General features: G+C 46.8%; 1 protein-coding gene and 1 pseudogene across 1 annotated transcript in view; one reads left to right on the top strand and one right to left on the bottom strand.

Annotated features, from left to right (window-relative positions):
* Cit (citron rho-interacting serine/threonine kinase) overlaps window positions 1-17980 on the top strand; it is a 171778-nt gene that overhangs the window by 91290 nt on the left and 62508 nt on the right. The window contains exons 15-23 of the mRNA XM_040731524.1: window positions 370-540; window positions 789-839; window positions 1542-1595; window positions 3389-3529; window positions 5295-5420; window positions 8313-8408; window positions 12965-13081; window positions 13968-14077; window positions 15182-15356. Of these exons, the coding sequence (XP_040587458.1) occupies window positions 370-540; window positions 789-839; window positions 1542-1595; window positions 3389-3529; window positions 5295-5420; window positions 8313-8408; window positions 12965-13081; window positions 13968-14077; window positions 15182-15356 (1041 nt within the window). The remainder of the gene's footprint in view (window positions 1-369; window positions 541-788; window positions 840-1541; window positions 1596-3388; window positions 3530-5294; window positions 5421-8312; window positions 8409-12964; window positions 13082-13967; window positions 14078-15181; window positions 15357-17980) is intronic.
* LOC101835180 lies at window positions 9608-10156 on the bottom strand (annotated as a pseudogene).

A 17980-nucleotide genomic window follows, 5' to 3' on the forward strand; every position in this document is an offset into this window, starting at 1 on the left:
CCTTGGAAGAGAACCACACACAAAGTTCATCTTCGTTCAGAGAACAGCTCTCCTCGTGTGTGCTCATCCATGGGGGTTTTCTGAATCTGTGTGGTCCTTTGCTCAGAGTCTGATTCAGCAGCACATGTGTTCCTGGTGGGGTTACTCGACACACGTGTTCTGCATTGAAGCAATTTAATATCCTTTCCCTTTTCCCTGTCTTCCAAGTCCCCCCCCCACCTCTGTGTCCAGATCACTCCCCTCACATCCCCGCTCACGTCTTTCTCTGACTGCTCATCTTTCCTGTGATACGTTTCTTCCGATGTACATCCGTCTTCGCTGCCCACCCTTTGCTGCGGGTTCATCTTCTGTCCTCTGCCCACTCTTCAGGAGTACCAGGCTCAGGTGGAAGAAATGAGGCTGATGATGAGTCAGTTGGAAGAGGACCTTGTGTCTGCCCGGAGACGCAGCGATCTCTACGAATCTGAGCTGAGAGAGTCTCGGCTTGCCGCTGAGGAATTCAAGCGGAAGGCAACCGAATGTCAGCACAAACTGATGAAGGTAGTCAGCCACCCTCCAAGAGGGGACTTTGGGGGCACGGACCTGGATGACCTTCACAAGATGCAAGGCCACGCTGGCTCAATGAGTGTAGGTTGGAGACGCAATGAGATTCTTTAGAAAACCCCCATCTTCATTTGTAGATAACGTTATTATTGTTTGTTGTAATGTTGGTCACAGAGGCCAAGGAAGTACAGCAAGTGATGCATGTGGGCTGTTGAATCCCTAATGCTGTGTCTTCTAACCCACAGGCTAAGGACCAAGGGAAGCCTGAAGTGGGAGAATATTCCAAACTTGAGAAGGTGTGTCTTCTGTGATTGGGTTTACTGTTTGGAACAGATGGTTTTGGAATATTATCAGTGATTGCTTACCACATAAGAGTACTTTCGTAGAGACTTGGCACATCTATCATTATTTATTTACTTACTTACTTATTTTTGGTGGTGGGGGATTAAATGCAAGCATGTACTGTTATTGCTACACTATGTTTTATGCCCCTACATTTTAATGGTTTCTGGATGTCCATGTCAAGATTTAGCTGTGGCTCTAAGGAGATAAAACACTTTTTTAAAAAGAGAGTTTCTTGCAGTCCAGGCTCACTGTATAGTTGAGGATGACGTATACTCCTGATCCTACTGACTCCATCTCACACGTGCTTGGATTTCAGGCATGTGGAACCATGCCTACCTAGAATACCTCCTCCTTCTTGTCTCTTCTTTTGGAGGGGGAGGATCATACTTCACCACCATAACACATAAACCCAGGCACTTGGTAACTTTTTCATTGTGTTAAGGCATTGAGCAACTTTCTCTTCATATATGTTGCTACTTTTTCATGTAGGGACACACCCACGCTTCTCCAACAGGCCAATGTTCTATGCTGGCAAGTTCTAGAAAGCAAATCCCAGAAGCTCTACAGAACCTTGGAGGAAATAGGACCATGCTGCAGGTAGTAAGATGCAGGCTCTGATCGCCGTCTGTTTTCTCCCCCTGCTTTAATTGTAGATAAATGCCGAGCAGCAGCTCAAGATCCAAGAGCTCCAGGAGAAGCTGGAAAAGGTAGGTTTGGCTGAGGGGACTCTGAGGGGGCACCCCGTTCCCAAATCGCTATCTGCCCCGCCCCGGGCAGTAAAGATAGAGAAGCTGTCAGTCAGTGGCAGCAAAGACAGCAAAGGGTGTGCACGCTGCTCCTCAGATGTCAGGGTTCTGAATCTGAGTTTTCCTTTTGGAATATGCTGGTAGTGTTTGTTTTTAAAAACCAAACTCATGTGAGACTCTGGGATGGAAACCTGAAGGCAGCTTCTAGTGCCTCTGGAGGGGAGACCAGGCTCCCATTTTGCATATTTGTAGGGGAAGCTTGGCTCTGTCTACCAGGACTGTAACAGATCCCTTCTCTTGGGGACTGGTGTCATGTTGTAATTGTGTATGTGTGTGTGTGTGTGGGGGTGTTGACAAAGTTTGTGCTAATGGCCCTGCTTCAGTTGTACTTTAAAAAAGTTTTGTTGACAGAGTCTGCTTTAGCTTATTAAGGAGTAACAGACAAATAAAAAACATTTGTAGTGTACAAAATGGTATTCTAGTATATGTATTCAGTTGTGGGATCAGGCCAATCAGCATCTCCTTCATAGCTCTCCCTTTTCTGTGATGGGGATGGTTCAGGCTCACTCTCCACAATTCCAAGGCTTCTCTAGCTGAACACCAGAAATGCCCAGTGGAAGGGCAGAGGGACCGCGGTTTGGGACACAGTTTCCGCAAAAGTCTTTTCACGTGCTTGTTGGTTGGTTTAATAAGGACAGTTTTTACTTCTTTAAAAACGTGCTGTGGTAGCCACGTCTGTGGTGCTGCATTTCCATCTCAATCCTTTCCAAGCCACTAAGCACATCCATGGGTTGGGTGACGCATCTCTGAAATTTTCACCATTTATCCTTGAAAGTCTGTATTGCTCAATGAGTCTCCTTCTATCTGACTGACAAAATTAGCTTAAAAAAATAAAAAGGATTTTCTGCCTGTTTGGCATATCACAAGTCTTAGAATCAGTGTTTTCTTGTAGTTTCCACTTTTTATTTTTTTATTTTATCAGAGTCTTATGTAGCCCAGGCTGGCACTGAACTTTCACATTATTCTCCTTTAGATGCTGGGATCATAGGCCTTTATCAACCAACTGTCTGCACTCGTTAAAACTTCAGTTCAAGTGATACACATGAGGATACTTCATATATATGTATCTATATACATATGTATATATACAGATACACATATATAAATATATGCATCCTATATGCATGTAAATAAAATGTAAGCGTATATATCCTATACATTTTTGTTTTTCTCCCTAATTCAGATGTCATCCATAGTGCTGTAAAAGCTGTAGTTCAGGTTAGACCAAAATAAAAGTTAATAAATGACAAAAGTAAGAAGCTTAGCCTTCTCTGTTTTACCTTGTCGATTATCGCAGACCTGAGGCTATTACAGTCTTTGAAAGGTCATAACTCAGCTAGTGTTATTTTTCCTGTTGTAATTGTTTATACATTTCCCACAGGCAGATCAGCCAGAAGGAACTAGATTAATTCTGGGCACCTTTTGGTTTGGTTCTGTGTGTTTCATTGAATTGGAAACACAAAAGATTGCCAGTCACCCCAAGAAAGAGAAGTGCATCAATTGTAACTGTGGGACGTGCCCCAAATTCAGTGACATTATAAAACAGTGTACCTAAGGCATATGCAACAAATGAATGCTTGTGTTTTGAAGAGTGGATCTGATGTGCTCAGCGTCATTGACTTTTTCTGTTTTTGTCCCCCCCCCAACACGAATACATGTAGACATCTATGTGCTGTCCCCTCTTCTCTCGCCAGGCTGTAAAAGCCAGCACAGAAGCCACCGAGCTCCTGCAGAACATCCGCCAGGCAAAGGAGCGTGCCGAGAGGGAGCTGGAGAAGCTGCACAATCGAGAAGATTCTTCCGAAGGCATCAAAAAGAAGCTGGTAGAAGCCGAGGTGAGCGGGCCCTGTCTGCAGTCAGAGGTGGTCTGACCCCGGCTGAGGCAAAGAAACTGTAAAAATCACCTACTCATGTTTGACCAAACTTCTTCCCCTCTGAAGATTCCTTTCTTGTGTGTCCCAGCAGCTCTGAGGCGAGCAACGCCTGGCCGGGTTGTCCCACCTGCTTCCCCTCTGGCCTCTGAACTGATCTGGGTTCTGTTTTCTTTAGGCTCACTGGCTGCAGCTCTGAGGCTTTCTTTTTCTTCCCATGGTTTGCTGTTTCTAACACAATGCGGATCCAACAGGTTGTTCTCCACTGCTTTGCCGGCTACCCTTGTCGGTGACTCCGGGCCTGTGATTTGGGCCCTTTCCCTGTCAGGTTCTTTGTTGTTGTTGTTGTTGTTGAAATCATTTAACTAATTATACTGAAAACACGAGTGGCTTTTCACTGTCAAAACTTAAACAATGCAGACACACAGAGTACACAGTGGGACTCCTTGGCCTGTCTCTGCCTCTCCACCGCCCTCCCCCAGTGTTTGTCTCACAGAGTTGATTGTAACATAATCGATTCCACTGTCCTGTCTGTCCCTGGGTCTTTCCACTTCTCCACCACAGCCTGCATGTGACTCTGCCTGTACATGGCTATCTGGGGTCTGTCCTTGCCTGCATTCCTGGCTATTTCCCACTGTTGTCCTGAAATCCCAAGTGTGTGTATGTGAACAGTGACCCCAATACTGTCTCCAGAAACTGGCTTTCCATTTTTAGTTTCTTCATGCCAGTTGGGGCTACTAGCATTCTTCTGGTTGCCCCAGCCCTGAAACCTGGGCATCATCTGCTGGTCCGTGACCATTGCTGTTTACTGCATTACCGAGTCCTATAAGTACAAGCAAAGCTTACTCTCCGCTTTGCCCTCTCTGTAGCCTTCCTCAAGGTCAGCCCCCTTTCCCGTTAGTTAAGCAGATGAAGTGGTTTTCTGATCTCCAGCTTCCAATCTTTCCTTCTCCCTACCTAACTCACATAGGATAATATTTATGGACCCCCAAGTACTTTTCCCCGTTCCCAGTCTTTGAGGTGCACCCTTGGGGCTGGGTGCACCTGAGCCCTATGGAACAGCCATATGACCACACATGCTGGCTCCTTTTCACTTGCTCCTGCTCTGACTTGCTCATGCGCACACGGCGGTCAGCTGGGCTTGCCTTGGAGCGCCCATTGCCTTTTGACCACCTCTGTGTTTACCTGAACTTTCTCTTGTGTATAAGACGGTTGTGTGTGTCAGTGGCCCACTCCCCCGTTCCCATCCTCTGCTGCCCTCTCTCTCTCTCTCTCTCTCTCTCTCTCTCTCTCTCTCTCTCTCTCTCTCTCTCTCTCTCTCTCTCTCTCTCTCTCTCTCCCCCTCTCCCCCCCCTCTCCCTCTCTCCCTCTCCCCAGAGCTCATGCCTCTTCACCTCACACCTCAACTTGTTGTGTTTGTTTGTTGTTTGTCTTAACTTTTCTGAGGGCAGAGTGACATCATCTCCATTTCCCATGATGCCTAGTGTGGTACTTCGCAGATAGTAGGTGCTTGGTAAATATTTGAATGAATGAATGCACTCTTGTAATCCACACAGCGGAGCACCTGAATTCTAGAGTTGTCGTCTTTGCTGTTGCTTCAGGTGCCTGAGAGTCTTTCTTCTTCCTGACCTGAGAGTGTCTGCCTCTCTCGGGCTCTTTCCACTGGTGCAGGTGGTAAGCCCACAGCAGTTGCCCCATTAAAACTCTCTGATTGATTCACGACCTACAGGAACGCCGCCATTCTCTGGAGAACAAGGTAAAGAGACTAGAGACCATGGAGCGTAGAGAAAACAGACTGAAGGATGACATCCAGACAAAGTCCCAACAGATCCAACAGATGGCTGATAAAATTCTGGTGAGCAGGAACGAAAGCTGCAAAGTTCAAAGACAGAGGTCAGAGGTCTCAAAGGGAAGGGGGCAAGAAGGCTCACAGGCCATCCCATGGGAGGCGTCATCGAGTAGGCGAATGGAGAGACCACGCGGAGAGTAGCCCGGATGAGCCGATTCTGGACATTCCAGTGTTTGCTCTCGCCTGGCATTTGAAAGAATGAAATTGTGCATTTATCTTTTTTTTTTTTATCTGATGTCCTCTTAACAGAGTTTTGTTTGGCCATTAATGTGACAAAACCAGTGCAAAAATGTGTTGGGTTTTAGACTTGTAAGGCCAAAGATTCTTGCTTTGAGAAACGAAAGAAGTGAGTCACATGAGTTGTTTTCCTCAGAGTAGTATCTGCCACAGATCGCTGTTCACCCACTCACTGTCTCTGCTGGGTTGGCTCTTATTAGTACTTTACCCCATTGCCTCCCTCCGCTGAGCATCTTTTTTTAGGCTTGTCATCATTGGGATTCTGTCTTCGTCATTGATGACCAAATTAACCTAATCAGGGAATGTGTGCTCAGGTGACTGAGACCGTAGATGTGATGATGCCCCTCGTGGGCCGGGAAGCAGCACCCTCGAGTCTCACTCACAAAGCCAGAAGTTTGATGTCATATTTAAGAGGCTCAGGGATGGCTTGGGATTCATGCCCAATTCCCCTTTTGTCCCCTAGAAGGAGGTGGGTCTGGGGGAGGAATAGGCCACCTCATCTCTCCTTTTGTCACTTCTGGGGAATGGGTGCCTGCAGCTGTATGAACTCAAGAATGGCTGACTTACAGGTTTGCATAGCATTTAATACCAAACTCCAGCAACAACCAATCGATTTCTCCGGGTATACCCACAATGTAAGGGTGTTCTTAGCAAATAGATAGAAGAGGAATTGGGTTAAAGTGTTTTGTTTGCCTCGCGGTCTTTATCTTTATGTGTGTATGTGTGTGTGTCTGCACACAAGACAAATGTGGTTGTCCACTCTTCTGATCTCTTGTTCTGTCATCAGAATCTCTCTGGGCTCTTGTCAAGCATGTGAATTTTACTGTGAATAAGGGTAGATCCTGCCACTGTTACCCCTTACCCGACTAATGAGCAATCAATGAAGGGCTTAACTCTTGTGGTTCCAGAGTGTTTCTCTATTTAAAGGTGATGTGTTCATTCATTCATTCAACAAATATTTAATGAGCTTCTACTATGTGCTGGGCACTGTTCCAGGAGCTGGAAACATAGCAGTGAACACCAGTAACTGTGCCATAAGGAAGAGTTACTCTAATGCGTATAGTAAAAGATATGTTTTTAAAAATGACAACAACAACAAAAAATAAAAACAAAACCATCAAGTAGCGAGGTATTAGTCGGATTCTGGATTGTAAATGTATCATCAGTCTCAGCTGTCTGAGCGGTGGGTTTTTATTTTAACCTATCTTTAGATTCCCATCCCCACTTCTGTGCCATCCTTTGAGGAAAAGATGATCACCAAGTGACTTGTAACCAAACAGTCAAATCTCTTTATCCCGAATGTATCTCGTCACCTTCCCAAGTGCCTTTGTGTGTGGCTGTCTGTGCCTTTGCTTCCATAGAACGTGCCTCTTGCTCAAGAACCCTGTGCTCAGGCTGCAGAGTATATGGGACATGGGCCAAGAACGGTCCCTTAAGCCGTCATATAGTGATGATGCTGGCAAGCAGGTTCCAAAATGTCCTTGATTTAAAATGCTTGCCATGCCAAGAGAAGTTTTAGAAAGGGTAATCTTGGGGCCTCATTACAGGCCCGCCTCTGTTTTAGTCAAAGACCTGCAGTCCTTTAGTGAACAAAACCCATAAAATGTTTTTATTAATTAGATTCCTGTTTACATTCAGCTTCCCATGAGCACATCTGGTAGACTGCAGCGGTTTTTGTGCACCTGGTCTTGAGACCAAACATTTCAACAGCTCTCAAGGCAAAGCCTGCATCAGCAGACTTGTGGGTTGTCTATATGTGACTGTCAAAAGTAGTCCCCCACCTTCTGTCTTGTGGACATATCCCATATGAATTCCTCATTCTTCAAAGTTCTCTATCATTGTTTCCATTCCACAGAAGAAATACACAGGCAAATGAGTCAGTGTAATTTTCAAATGGATCACAGTTTTGCTTAAAAGGCAAAAGAGAAGCAAGAGAACCTTCAACTTGAGCTGTTGCGTGATTCCAGCTTCTCTTCTCACTCCTGTAGCATGCATTTTCATCATCACTGCCCGTGCTTCATGTTTATCTCAGTCCCATTAGCGCTGATTCACGGCAACATTGGATCACGTGTCCATCTCCAATGTTCACACTCTCCACATGCCAGTCATTTACAATAATCACTCAAAATGCCACGGTTATTTTTATACTCACGCTAATTGTAGCATTAGCTTTCCTTTTTAGCGAGGGTTCTTGAGCAATGCCTTTGTGAATGAAGAAGACCCATAGTATTGTTTATCTTCATAATAAATTAAACTCCCTTTTCTTATTTAAGGCTGATGAACATTAACAATTGAAAACAGCCCGAGGCTCAAGACAGTGGTCAGGGTCTCTGTGCCATGCTGAACTCTCTCAAATGTTGCCTTGTTACCTTTATTTCTTTGTGTAAAGTGGAGCCGCTGCCCCTGTCTGACCTGTCACAGCAACTGATCGGTCTTACAGCCCACCAGCTGTGTGTACATGTGTGCGTGTGTCTGCTTGGACTTGGGAGAGCCAGGGCCACACGGTGGCGGTTTCCTTCCCAAGAGCCTTAGTCTATAATTGGAGGAGCAGCGGCTGCCTGTCACCTGTGGTGCCTGTGGCGGTTGTGTTTCCTGTGAGTGTCTCACGCGCACTGGCACTCTTCCCCGAGCATGCCTGACTGACTGTTCTTTTGTGTTCAGGAACTGGAGGAGAAACACCGGGAGGCTCAGGTCTCAGCGCAACACCTGGAAGTACACTTGAAACAGAAAGAGCAGCACTACGAGGAAAAGATTAAAGTAAAGCCACTGTCACTGTTGTCTGCAGTCTTCCACAGCACGCGTGCGGCTTCCTTGCATCCTGGGGCACTTGGGCTCACTGCTTGCTCGAGTAAAGGGTGGTTTAGTGTAAACACTGTCCTTTCTGCACCTGTGCGAGATTTTCAAGTCTGGAGCTTAGAATAGCCTTCGTTCCATATTGTGGTTCCATCTTCATTTATTCATTTTTAGCCCACCGTGATTCGGGGTGTGATTGGTCACTTATCCATATTTTTTGCTTTTAGTTTTCTTTCTGCATCTCTGACTTCACTCAGTACCTTTTCCTTTGGTTTTCCTAGGACTTTACTTTGTGAAGATCTAGTGTTGTTTTGAAAATGTGTTTGCTTTCTCGTCATTTAAAGTGTGTGTGTGTGTGTGTGTGTGTGTGTGTGTGTGTGTGTATGTGTATGTGTGTGTGTGTGTAGACTATCTGAAGAGGCCAGAGGCCGGAAGAGGGCATCGGGTTTTTTTTCCTGGAGTTGGAGTTACAGGTGGTTGTGAGTCACCTGACGTGGGTGTTGGGAATGGAACTCAGGTCCTCCACAAAGAGTAGCCAGCACTCTAGCTCTTTAGTTTCGTTTTTTAGAAATGGCATATATTATGGTAGAAAATAGACATTTTATATGTCTATCATTTACTTTTTTCACATCTCTTCCATTACCCTCTCCTGTGCCTTTCCCGCCCATGTTGGTTTTCTTCCACCTCTCAAACAGCCCCCTTCCACTTTTGTGTTACGTATTTTTTGAATGTGCATTTAAAATTAGTGTATTTGTTGTATGTAACAATGTCCATCCCATTCTTTGTTTTTAAGAAAAATACTTTTTAATTATCTGGGAATTTGATAATTGCATATAATCATACAATGCATTTTGACCATTTTCACCCATACTCCCCCCCAACTACTTTGTACTACCTCCAACCCCTTCCCAAGTTCAATTTGGGCCGCCTATGTACACATGCCAGCCGCATCCTTAGGGATACCGTGTTCTCCACCGGCTGCTACCATGCTCTGTGGCTGCCCAACCCCACTACTTTTAGGTTTTTGTTTTGAAGTCATCTGTCAGTCTTACTGTTACCTCCTTGAAAATGAACCCAAGCTTGTGTGTGTTTCCCTCTGCCTTTAATTTTTCTGAGGTCTTGCTGTGAGTCACTGGGATGGTGAACGCTCTTTTTTTTTTTCCTGTCTCTATTTATTCATACACAACTACTTGTCCTCTGGTTTGTTGAAGCAGTAAGTCAGACAACACTTGCCACAGTAATGTCTGTCAAAATGGCTAGCCATGAAAACTCCAGCACCACATTCACCAGATGGACACTCTGGACGAAGGCGACTGATTTTGCCATTTTCATCCACCTTCTAGTACTTCAGCACAGCCAACTTAACCTTCTTTCTCTTATGCTTATTCTTCTTGGGAGTGGTGTAAGACTTCTTCCTCTTCTTCACACCACCACGAAGTCTCAACACAAGGTGAAGGGTGGACTCCTTTTGGATGTTGTAGTCAGACAACGTGCGGCCATCTTCCAGCTTCTTACCAGCAAAGATCAGCCTCTGCTGGTCAGGAGGAATTCCTTCCTTATCCTGGATCTTGGCCTTTACATTTTCTATAGTGTCCGAGGGTTCAACCTCGAGCGTGATGGTTTTCCCCGTAAGGGTCTTCACGAAAATCTGCATGTTGGTGGCGGATCCACCACGGATGGCGGCTTGGAAAGCGAACGCTCTTAATTTATCCTGTTTGAAATTTTGAGTGGATTGGCACATTTTTACTCAAAAACCAGGTTCAGTATATTTCAAGAGTTCAATATATTTCAAGTATTTCTTTGCCATCTTGTGTCTTTGCTGCCATTTTAAGAACTTAAGCAGACATGGGCTAGATCTTCTGGACTCCACCCTCTTGGGTGTTTTCCGTTTCTCCCTTTCCTTGTGCTGTATCGTAGGTAACTTCTGCTGCCTTGCCCTCCATTTTGCTAACCCTCTCTTAACTGTGTCTAAACTGCTGACAAACCAGGCTGTTGAGGTTTTAACTTCATGAAATCATGCTTGATTTCTAGGCAGATATTTTATTTGCTTTATTCCCAGGTTTACTAGATTACAGAAGATAATTTTTGATCCTGTATATTTATTCTCCAGTCTGTCTTTCATTCCTTGAACCAAAGTAGGCATGTCTATCTGATGACTGGTATATTGAAGCTTGGCTTTTCACCCCCTCTCTTTCTCTCTCTTACTCTGTCTGCTCCCTTTTGTCTGTCCAGCTGCCCATTTTCTTTGGTGAATTGCTAAGGGGAAATTTGAATGCCAATCTTCCTTCCCGCTTGAAGCTATGAGACAGAAGCTTCAGTTCACTTGGTTCGGCAAATGCCTTCAGTTATAAACAGCTTTGTTTTAGTCATTCTTTCTTAGTCTGCTTTTCCTTAGCTTTTGGTATAAAATGTTTTAATTCTCTTGCTATCACCCCTACCCACTGAGAATTGAGCCTAGGTCACATGACTTATATCATGTGTGACCTGTTCTTTGCCCAGAGATTGCAAGAGGCTGTCAGTGTCTGTGACGGTCCTGTCCTGGGCTTGTTTGCACCCTCAGTACTAAGATGTCCTCGCATGGCCAGTCCAACATGTGCGTCCCCAAACAGCTACACTGCTGCCATCATTCCCTCTCACCTGTGGCAGTTTTCAATAACTTTTATTAGAGGGCTATAGGAAAATGTCCAGATGTGTCCTCAAAGGCAGGGTAACTGCTTAGTTTAGAATTTGTAGTGGTTTCTAGACTTAAATGTTGAGAATGAGACTATATACAGTCGTCTCCCAGCAGGCCTGAGTGATGACAGTTACCCCCTTGTGGAATCCACTGTGCAGGTTAAATGATGATACTGAAGTGCCCACCAAAAGCCATGTCTGTCTTCCATCTCTCTCCCCATCATTGTGATCGCCTTCCTGCCAGTCAAACCCCATCGAAGCTGAGATGCTTTCTTTCCGGGTGCTTCACATGCAGGTTGTCTCATGGCTGCCAAGGTTGGGGTCTGACTTAGGACAGTCATCCCTTAGCATCTTCCCTTGAGTTAGCACCCTGGAGGAGGGGCTTCCTTAGCCTGGGCATTGTGGGGGGGGTAGTCTCTGGTCCCTTGTAGATAGACAACCTTGTTTTATAGAACACGGGGAGTGTTTGGAAAGCTCTGTTCCCTTCTGTCTTCTCTCTGAGACCAGACACCCTGTTGCTTGTGAGCTCTTCTGCATTGTGTTGCTGGCTCCAGCTTCTGAAAGGCCATTTTGGTCGTAGCTCTGATCATACCCTGGATCCACTGCGCTCTTGTTCATAATTTTAGAATAGCCCTCAGACATCCAGCAGAACGGTCACTTTATTGTCCCGCTGAGTGTTCCCATCCCTGGTGACCCTGCTTGCCACCCTCTGGTCTTCTCCACCAACTTTCATTCTTTTTTTTTCCCCTCATCAGTGAATTCTAGTTTAAAGTCCTCTTTGATATTTGTTCTTTCCTTTGCCACGTGGGCCCCTTCCCTGCTGACTGGCTCTCTTCTAGGGGCGATGGACCTGGAAGCTGTTAGAGGGCCTTTCACAATAGGCATTATGGGGAAGGCATATTTCAAATCCCATCTGTGACCCCGATTCTGGCAGCTTTATTTCCAGCCTCCTGTCGGATGTTGGATGGCTGTGGGTGTTGTTCACAAAAGCAAAGTGAACTCTTTGTGGTGAGGAGCATAGGCTCTCGCTTGGTCAAAGGCTCAGCGAGTTCAGTATCTTCTTCCCTTCCTGACCTTCAGTGTTTTGGTGATTAGGAGAGCTGAGTGCCTTGCAGAGAGCATTAGATCAAGCTGGTGGGTTGGTGACACCGTTACTGTTTTATTTTTTCCTCTTTGGGAATAGGTGCTCTCAGTAAGTAGCAGCCAGAGCCCCGAGAACATAGGATTTCTCTCTTCCTAAGAACAGTGTCTTTTTTTTTTTCCCTCATGGACTTTTAATCCCGCTTACATCAGAGGAAAAAAGACATCTTTCCCCCCCTGTCTTTTATATTGTTTTTCCTGCCCACATTCCAGTGGGCAACATCCTCTTGTCCCCGGCTGTGTCAGAGCGTCAGCCCTAGTCATCCAGAATTTCTAGTCCTTCAGCTCCTGTCCTTGTGAGATGTGCAGCTCGGGAGTGCCCAGAATTCATTTTGTTCAAATTAGGAGCGAGGCATGAAAACCACTGGTATACTGGCTAAGAAAAACACCCCCAGGTAATGCTCTTGACTGCTAGGTGCTTCCCTCTCTAGGTCTAGGTGCTGAGCGGTCTCTCTTCTCACTTATCCTGCAGACAGCTTCGTTTGGTCATGGCTCTCTGGTCTCTGGAGCTGCCGGGTTTCCTTATTCTTGGTTTGGGGCAGTTGGTGGCAATGTTCAGTTCTTCATGTCATCTTGGTGAATAAGACTCTGTTCGGGTTTCATCTTCTCTTTGCCCCAGGGTCTGGAGGCCTGGGGTCTCTGCTGCCTCTCTTCCCCTCCTCCCCCAGTTTAGCTTCCTGGGATGTTTACATCATATGTCTCCATAGGTGTTGGACAATCAGATAAAGAAAGACCTGGCGGACAAGGAGAGCCTGGAGAACATGATGCAGAGACACGAAGAGGAGGCCCACGAGAAGGGCAAAATCCTCAGCGAGCAGAAGGCGGTAGGTAGCAAGACTCCAAGCCAGCCTCCCAAGAAGGGTCTTTGAGTGAGGCCAAGAGTCACTCCATTTCATCTGGTAATTTGTCCTCTCTATGGCATCATATGGCGCTGATGGGTGTTAGGGAGCTTGGTCAGAGTTGGCTTCCTGTCCCCAAGGATCAGTTGGCCCAGCCTCCCGTATCTCTCTCTTAAATTGGCTGATTTCTCTCCCTTCAAACTTGCTGGGCCCAGGACTGGCCTGTGATGCATGTGAATCCAAATCATCCCAGATGCTCATGGGGGCTTTCCATCCCAGGATCCCTAAGGGAAGGACTGTGGACGTAGCTCAAGCTCACACACTGGCCTGGCATGCATAAGGATGCTGGGTCTGCCCTCCTCCCCTAATCTCTAAAAGAGGGTTCTGCCCAAGTTATATTTTTAATCCAGCCCCACCCACAATTAAGTTGAGAAAATGCTAATGTGGAGAAAAATGTTGTAATGTTTATGTAGTTATATGTTCCAGTTAGAAGCTCCTAAAGGCCCAGGTTGTATACAGATGATGCTGGGGTGTAAAGAGGCCTGCCTCTATATAGGACAGCAGCCTCCCAGTTAGGCCCTGTTGTGCGGTTTTGATACATGCCACTTAGTGTGGAGACATCGGTTTCAGCTGGAAAAAAACAACTGAGTCCCATCCACAGTCATCAGTTCATCCACTGATGAACACCATCCATTGAGCAATGATACCTGTGACCTTCAGGGTACAGCCTAGAGGAGTCTGTCACTGCCTCTGGCCAATCAGCCTGTGGAAATTTGTAAGGACACTTTCAGTTTGGCTCCCATGGCCCACCTTCACCCCTCTCAGATGCAACTGTCCACATGGGAGGTGCCAGAGGTCTCCTGTGTTTCAGATGATCAATGCTATGGATTCCAAGATCAGATCCCTGGAGCAGAGGATTGTAGAACTGTCTGAGGCCAACAAGCTCGCGGCAAACAGCAGCCTCTTCACGCAGAGGAACATGTAAGCGTGTTTACTGCACTCGCCTCCACTCCTGGCACAGGAAGCCTGTCCTTTTGTCTGATGGAACCGCCACAGGTTTAGTCACAAACACGCTTCAGCTCAGCCTTCCCCTGCAAGTACACACTTGCTTAGTTTTGCTCTCCTTTGAATGGTCTCACCCCTGCACGGCCTCTCTAGTCAGTCAGTCATCCTTTTGTTTTTTGTTTTTTTTGGAGATAGGGTTTCTCTGGGTTGCCCCAGCTTGACCTTAAACTCACAGAGATCCTCCAGCCTTCCTAGTGCTGGGATTAAAGGCATGAGCCACCACTACCCGGCAGGAGTCAGGTGTTCTTGAGTTCCTCAAATTTCTAACAGACCACAGAGTGCTTTCCAGCAGCTAATGGGCTGGTTATAGTTTGGTTCTGAACGGTTGCTGTCCCTGTCCTCATCCGGGCCTGCAGTTAATCAGCGGGAGGTGACCTCATGTGCACTCAGGTCAGCCACGTATCCTGTTGTGGGGAGCAAGGCCTTGGGGGTCAGCAAGGGGGCAGCCAAGTTCCTAAGTGCTCTGATAGCAATCCGCCTGCCTGACATTGCAATCTCTAGGCATCTTCTCCTTTCAGAGATCTTTGGAACATCCCCATCTTACTATGAATCAATTGGGTAACCTGCTCTCTGGTCTTGGGTTCTTGGTTTGGGCGGGAAGGGTGAGGAAACATCCCAGAGTTCTAGAAGGAGTAGAGGTCCTTTTCCTCGGTAGCAGTGTCTTTCACAGAACTCTCAGGAGGGCGCTTCTACTCAAAGGAGGCCTCTTTCTACTCTGTATATAAGCTCTAAAAGAAAAACAAACAAACAAAAAACCAGAAAAGGTCTACCAAAGGGTTGAAATGTTAGCATCTGGTGCCTGACCATACTTAATCCAGTAGACGAGGAACTCAGAGCACTGATGGCTACAGGACCCTGTTCCTCACTCCTGTGAGACCGGATTAGGAGGGGTGATAACCTTGGGGTGCGTACAGTCCCCTCTCTGAAGATGCACTCTCTCACTCCCTTTCTGCCTGCCGTACCAAGGGGACATGTTTACCTCTGTTGATTCTGTTTGGACCCCTCCTCCCCCCATACCAGGAAGGCCCAGGAAGAGATGATTTCAGAACTCCGGCAGCAGAAATTTTACCTGGAAACACAGGCTGGCAAGCTGGAGGCCCAGAACCGGAAGCTGGAAGAGCAACTGGAGAAGATCAGCCATCAAGACCACAGCGACAAGAACCGGCTGCTGGAGCTAGAGACAAGGCTCAGGGAGGTGAGGACCAAGGGCGGTCCCTGGACAGGTCCCCAAGCCAGCCGGCTTCCAAGCATAAGTCAATACACACTGGAGGGCCTTACACATGGTGACTAAGAGTATAGAGTGGCCCACGTGGTTCCAGGTTTGAATTCACCTTTATTTATCACATTATTCGCACATACCGCAGCCTACCCATGGCAGTCAGGACAACTTTCAGGAGTTTCACTCTCTTCTTCTACCATGTAGGCTCTAGAGATCAAACCCAGGTTACTCAGGCTTAGCTGCAAGCACTTTAACTGGTTGAACCCTCTCGCCAGCCCCTTAAGTTTTCTGTTCATAGGAAATGTGTTTGTGTCAGTGGTGATGTTTCTTCCTTTTGGGACTCTGCAGGGGTCGTGGAGGCTGTCGCATCTGTCCACCCATGACTGAGCAGTTCCCCCTTCAGTGGGGTTTAACGAGGGCCACGAGATGTGCGGTACACGCATGGGCTGGCCACAGGCCTGTGACTGAGGCAGAGGTCTATCTCATAGTGACGGGAGATTAAAAGACAACCAGGTTAAGCTTTGCCTGAGGAAATGCAAGAAGAAACCATGCTCTTCAGAGAAGAATATAGCAAGTCTGGTTGGGAATAATGCTGAGTTTCATTAAACCAGGAAGTTAGATGCCAGTATCCATTGTGTATTTAGTAAACACCTACTATGTGTCAGCCAGTAGCAAAGGTATACAGTGGTAATATCAGATGAGTGTTCCTGACCTTGGGGCAGGGGCAGGGGGATCTAGTGAGCTGGTCTCAAATAAACAGAACTGGAAAGCTGTTCTTTAAAGTCAGACACCTCGGCCAGGAGTGAGGCTAGCGTTATGTGCAGAGTGGGTGCTCAGATATTTACGATGGCGTCTGTCAAAGAGCAGATTATCTTTCCTAAGGAAAGAGCGCTGAGCATTGGAGGACTAAACGGTGGAGAAGGAACAGTCAGGGCTCCATGTGTCTGTCTTCACCGGTCTCCAAAGACAACAGAATCCCATTTTCAAGCCAGGCGGTGGTGGCGCACGCCTTTAATCCCAGCACTCGGGAGACAGAGGCAGGCGGATCTCTGTGAGTTCGAGGCCGGGCTGGACCAATAGCCTCCGAAACAATACAGAGAAACCCTGTCTCGTAAAACCAAAAAAAAAAAAAAAAAAAAAAAAGAATCCCATTTTCAGTGCCTGTTGAGGTATTGTCCCCCACTAACATCATCCATTGCCTTATGATGCACTCTTTGGTGTCGTCTTCAGCAGCTTTTTATTGCAGGTTCTTTGAGACAGTGGTCACCCTGTCATGAGCGACTAAGGCTGGTTTATCATTTTTTAAAAGTGGAATTGGGAGGGGCATGGAACAGGTACTCTGTGTGATTGGAACGGGGATCAGTCTGCACTTTCATTTCTCACAGGAGAGTCAGCCTTAAAGGTGTCAGTGCAGACAACCCAGACAGACAGACAGACAGACACACAGACAGACACACAGACACACAGACACCCACCTTCAGCCTGGGCAAGTCAACTGTCCTTCGTCTCTCCTTTCCATGTGGTCTGTCTTCCTGAGCCTGGAAGTTCAGCAGCTCATCTGGGAAACCAGTGTCCCCAGGGAAACTTGTTGGCGTTTCTTTCTTGAAGAGCTCACTGCTTCCCCTACCCATAGGACGGTGGGTCTCATAAGCGCCTCGGGGCTCTCACTCTCCCTGGGAGTTTTGGAGTTTAGCTCTAAATAGAGCAAGGCCAGTCCATCTTCTCTAGGTAACGTGCGGGTATGAGATTCAGGGTAGAGGCCTCCGCCTCAACTCTTCTTCGCCTTAAAGGGACCCCAGCTTTCCCCTCAGCACCAGTGTGCATTGGTGTAGCTCCTTCTGTGACACCTTTGGGACTTCCAGGCTCTGCTTGAAGTGCCCAGCATTTGACTACCTGATTCCCCTTGACTGACTTGTCACCCATGTCTCATGGTTTTGCCAAAGGACATCTGGGGAATTTTCAGGCTCGCTGGTAGAGTCCCAGCCTGCACTGACAGCTGGCATTTTAATGATGCAAACAGTAAGATGTCGTGTTTGCAAACATGAACTCCCACCATACTTCCTGGGTTCGAGCGCCAGCCCTGCCATCTTTTAGTTAGTTTTTTTTTTTAAAGCTGCGTAACATTTGCATAGTTGCTTGATGTCTGAGTGCTACACAGATTGCCTATCTGTATGTAGAATGGAGATAACGGTAATACCTCACTCATCAGGTCCTTGGGGAACTGCCTGGAGCAACTCCACTGCCCAGTGTCTGTTTCTGCAGTCACATCTCCTTTGTCACTTGAGGGTCAGCTCTCCCCAACATGCTAAGGAAGGACTGAGAGATCTAGATTGGCAACCATGTTCTCCTCTTGAGTTCTGAGACGTTATTGCAGAAGACTTTGCACTTGGGTCTCCCATGAGAGTGAAGTTCAGTGTTAATACATTAGTATTAGCCACCCCTACCCCGCCTTCCCGGGCTCTCCCTCTTCTGGGCTGGAGTCGCTAGTGGCACTCTCTGGAAGGCACCCATATGGAAACACCACAGATAACTCAGCTCCCAGCCCTTTGTTCTTTGCCCATGCAAAGTAGCCACAGCCTTGTAACATCTTTTGCAGTTCT

Source organism: Mesocricetus auratus, unplaced genomic scaffold, assembly GCF_017639785.1.
Source record: "Mesocricetus auratus isolate SY011 unplaced genomic scaffold, BCM_Maur_2.0 Super-Scaffold_100025, whole genome shotgun sequence".
NCBI lineage: Eukaryota > Metazoa > Chordata > Mammalia > Rodentia > Cricetidae > Mesocricetus > Mesocricetus auratus.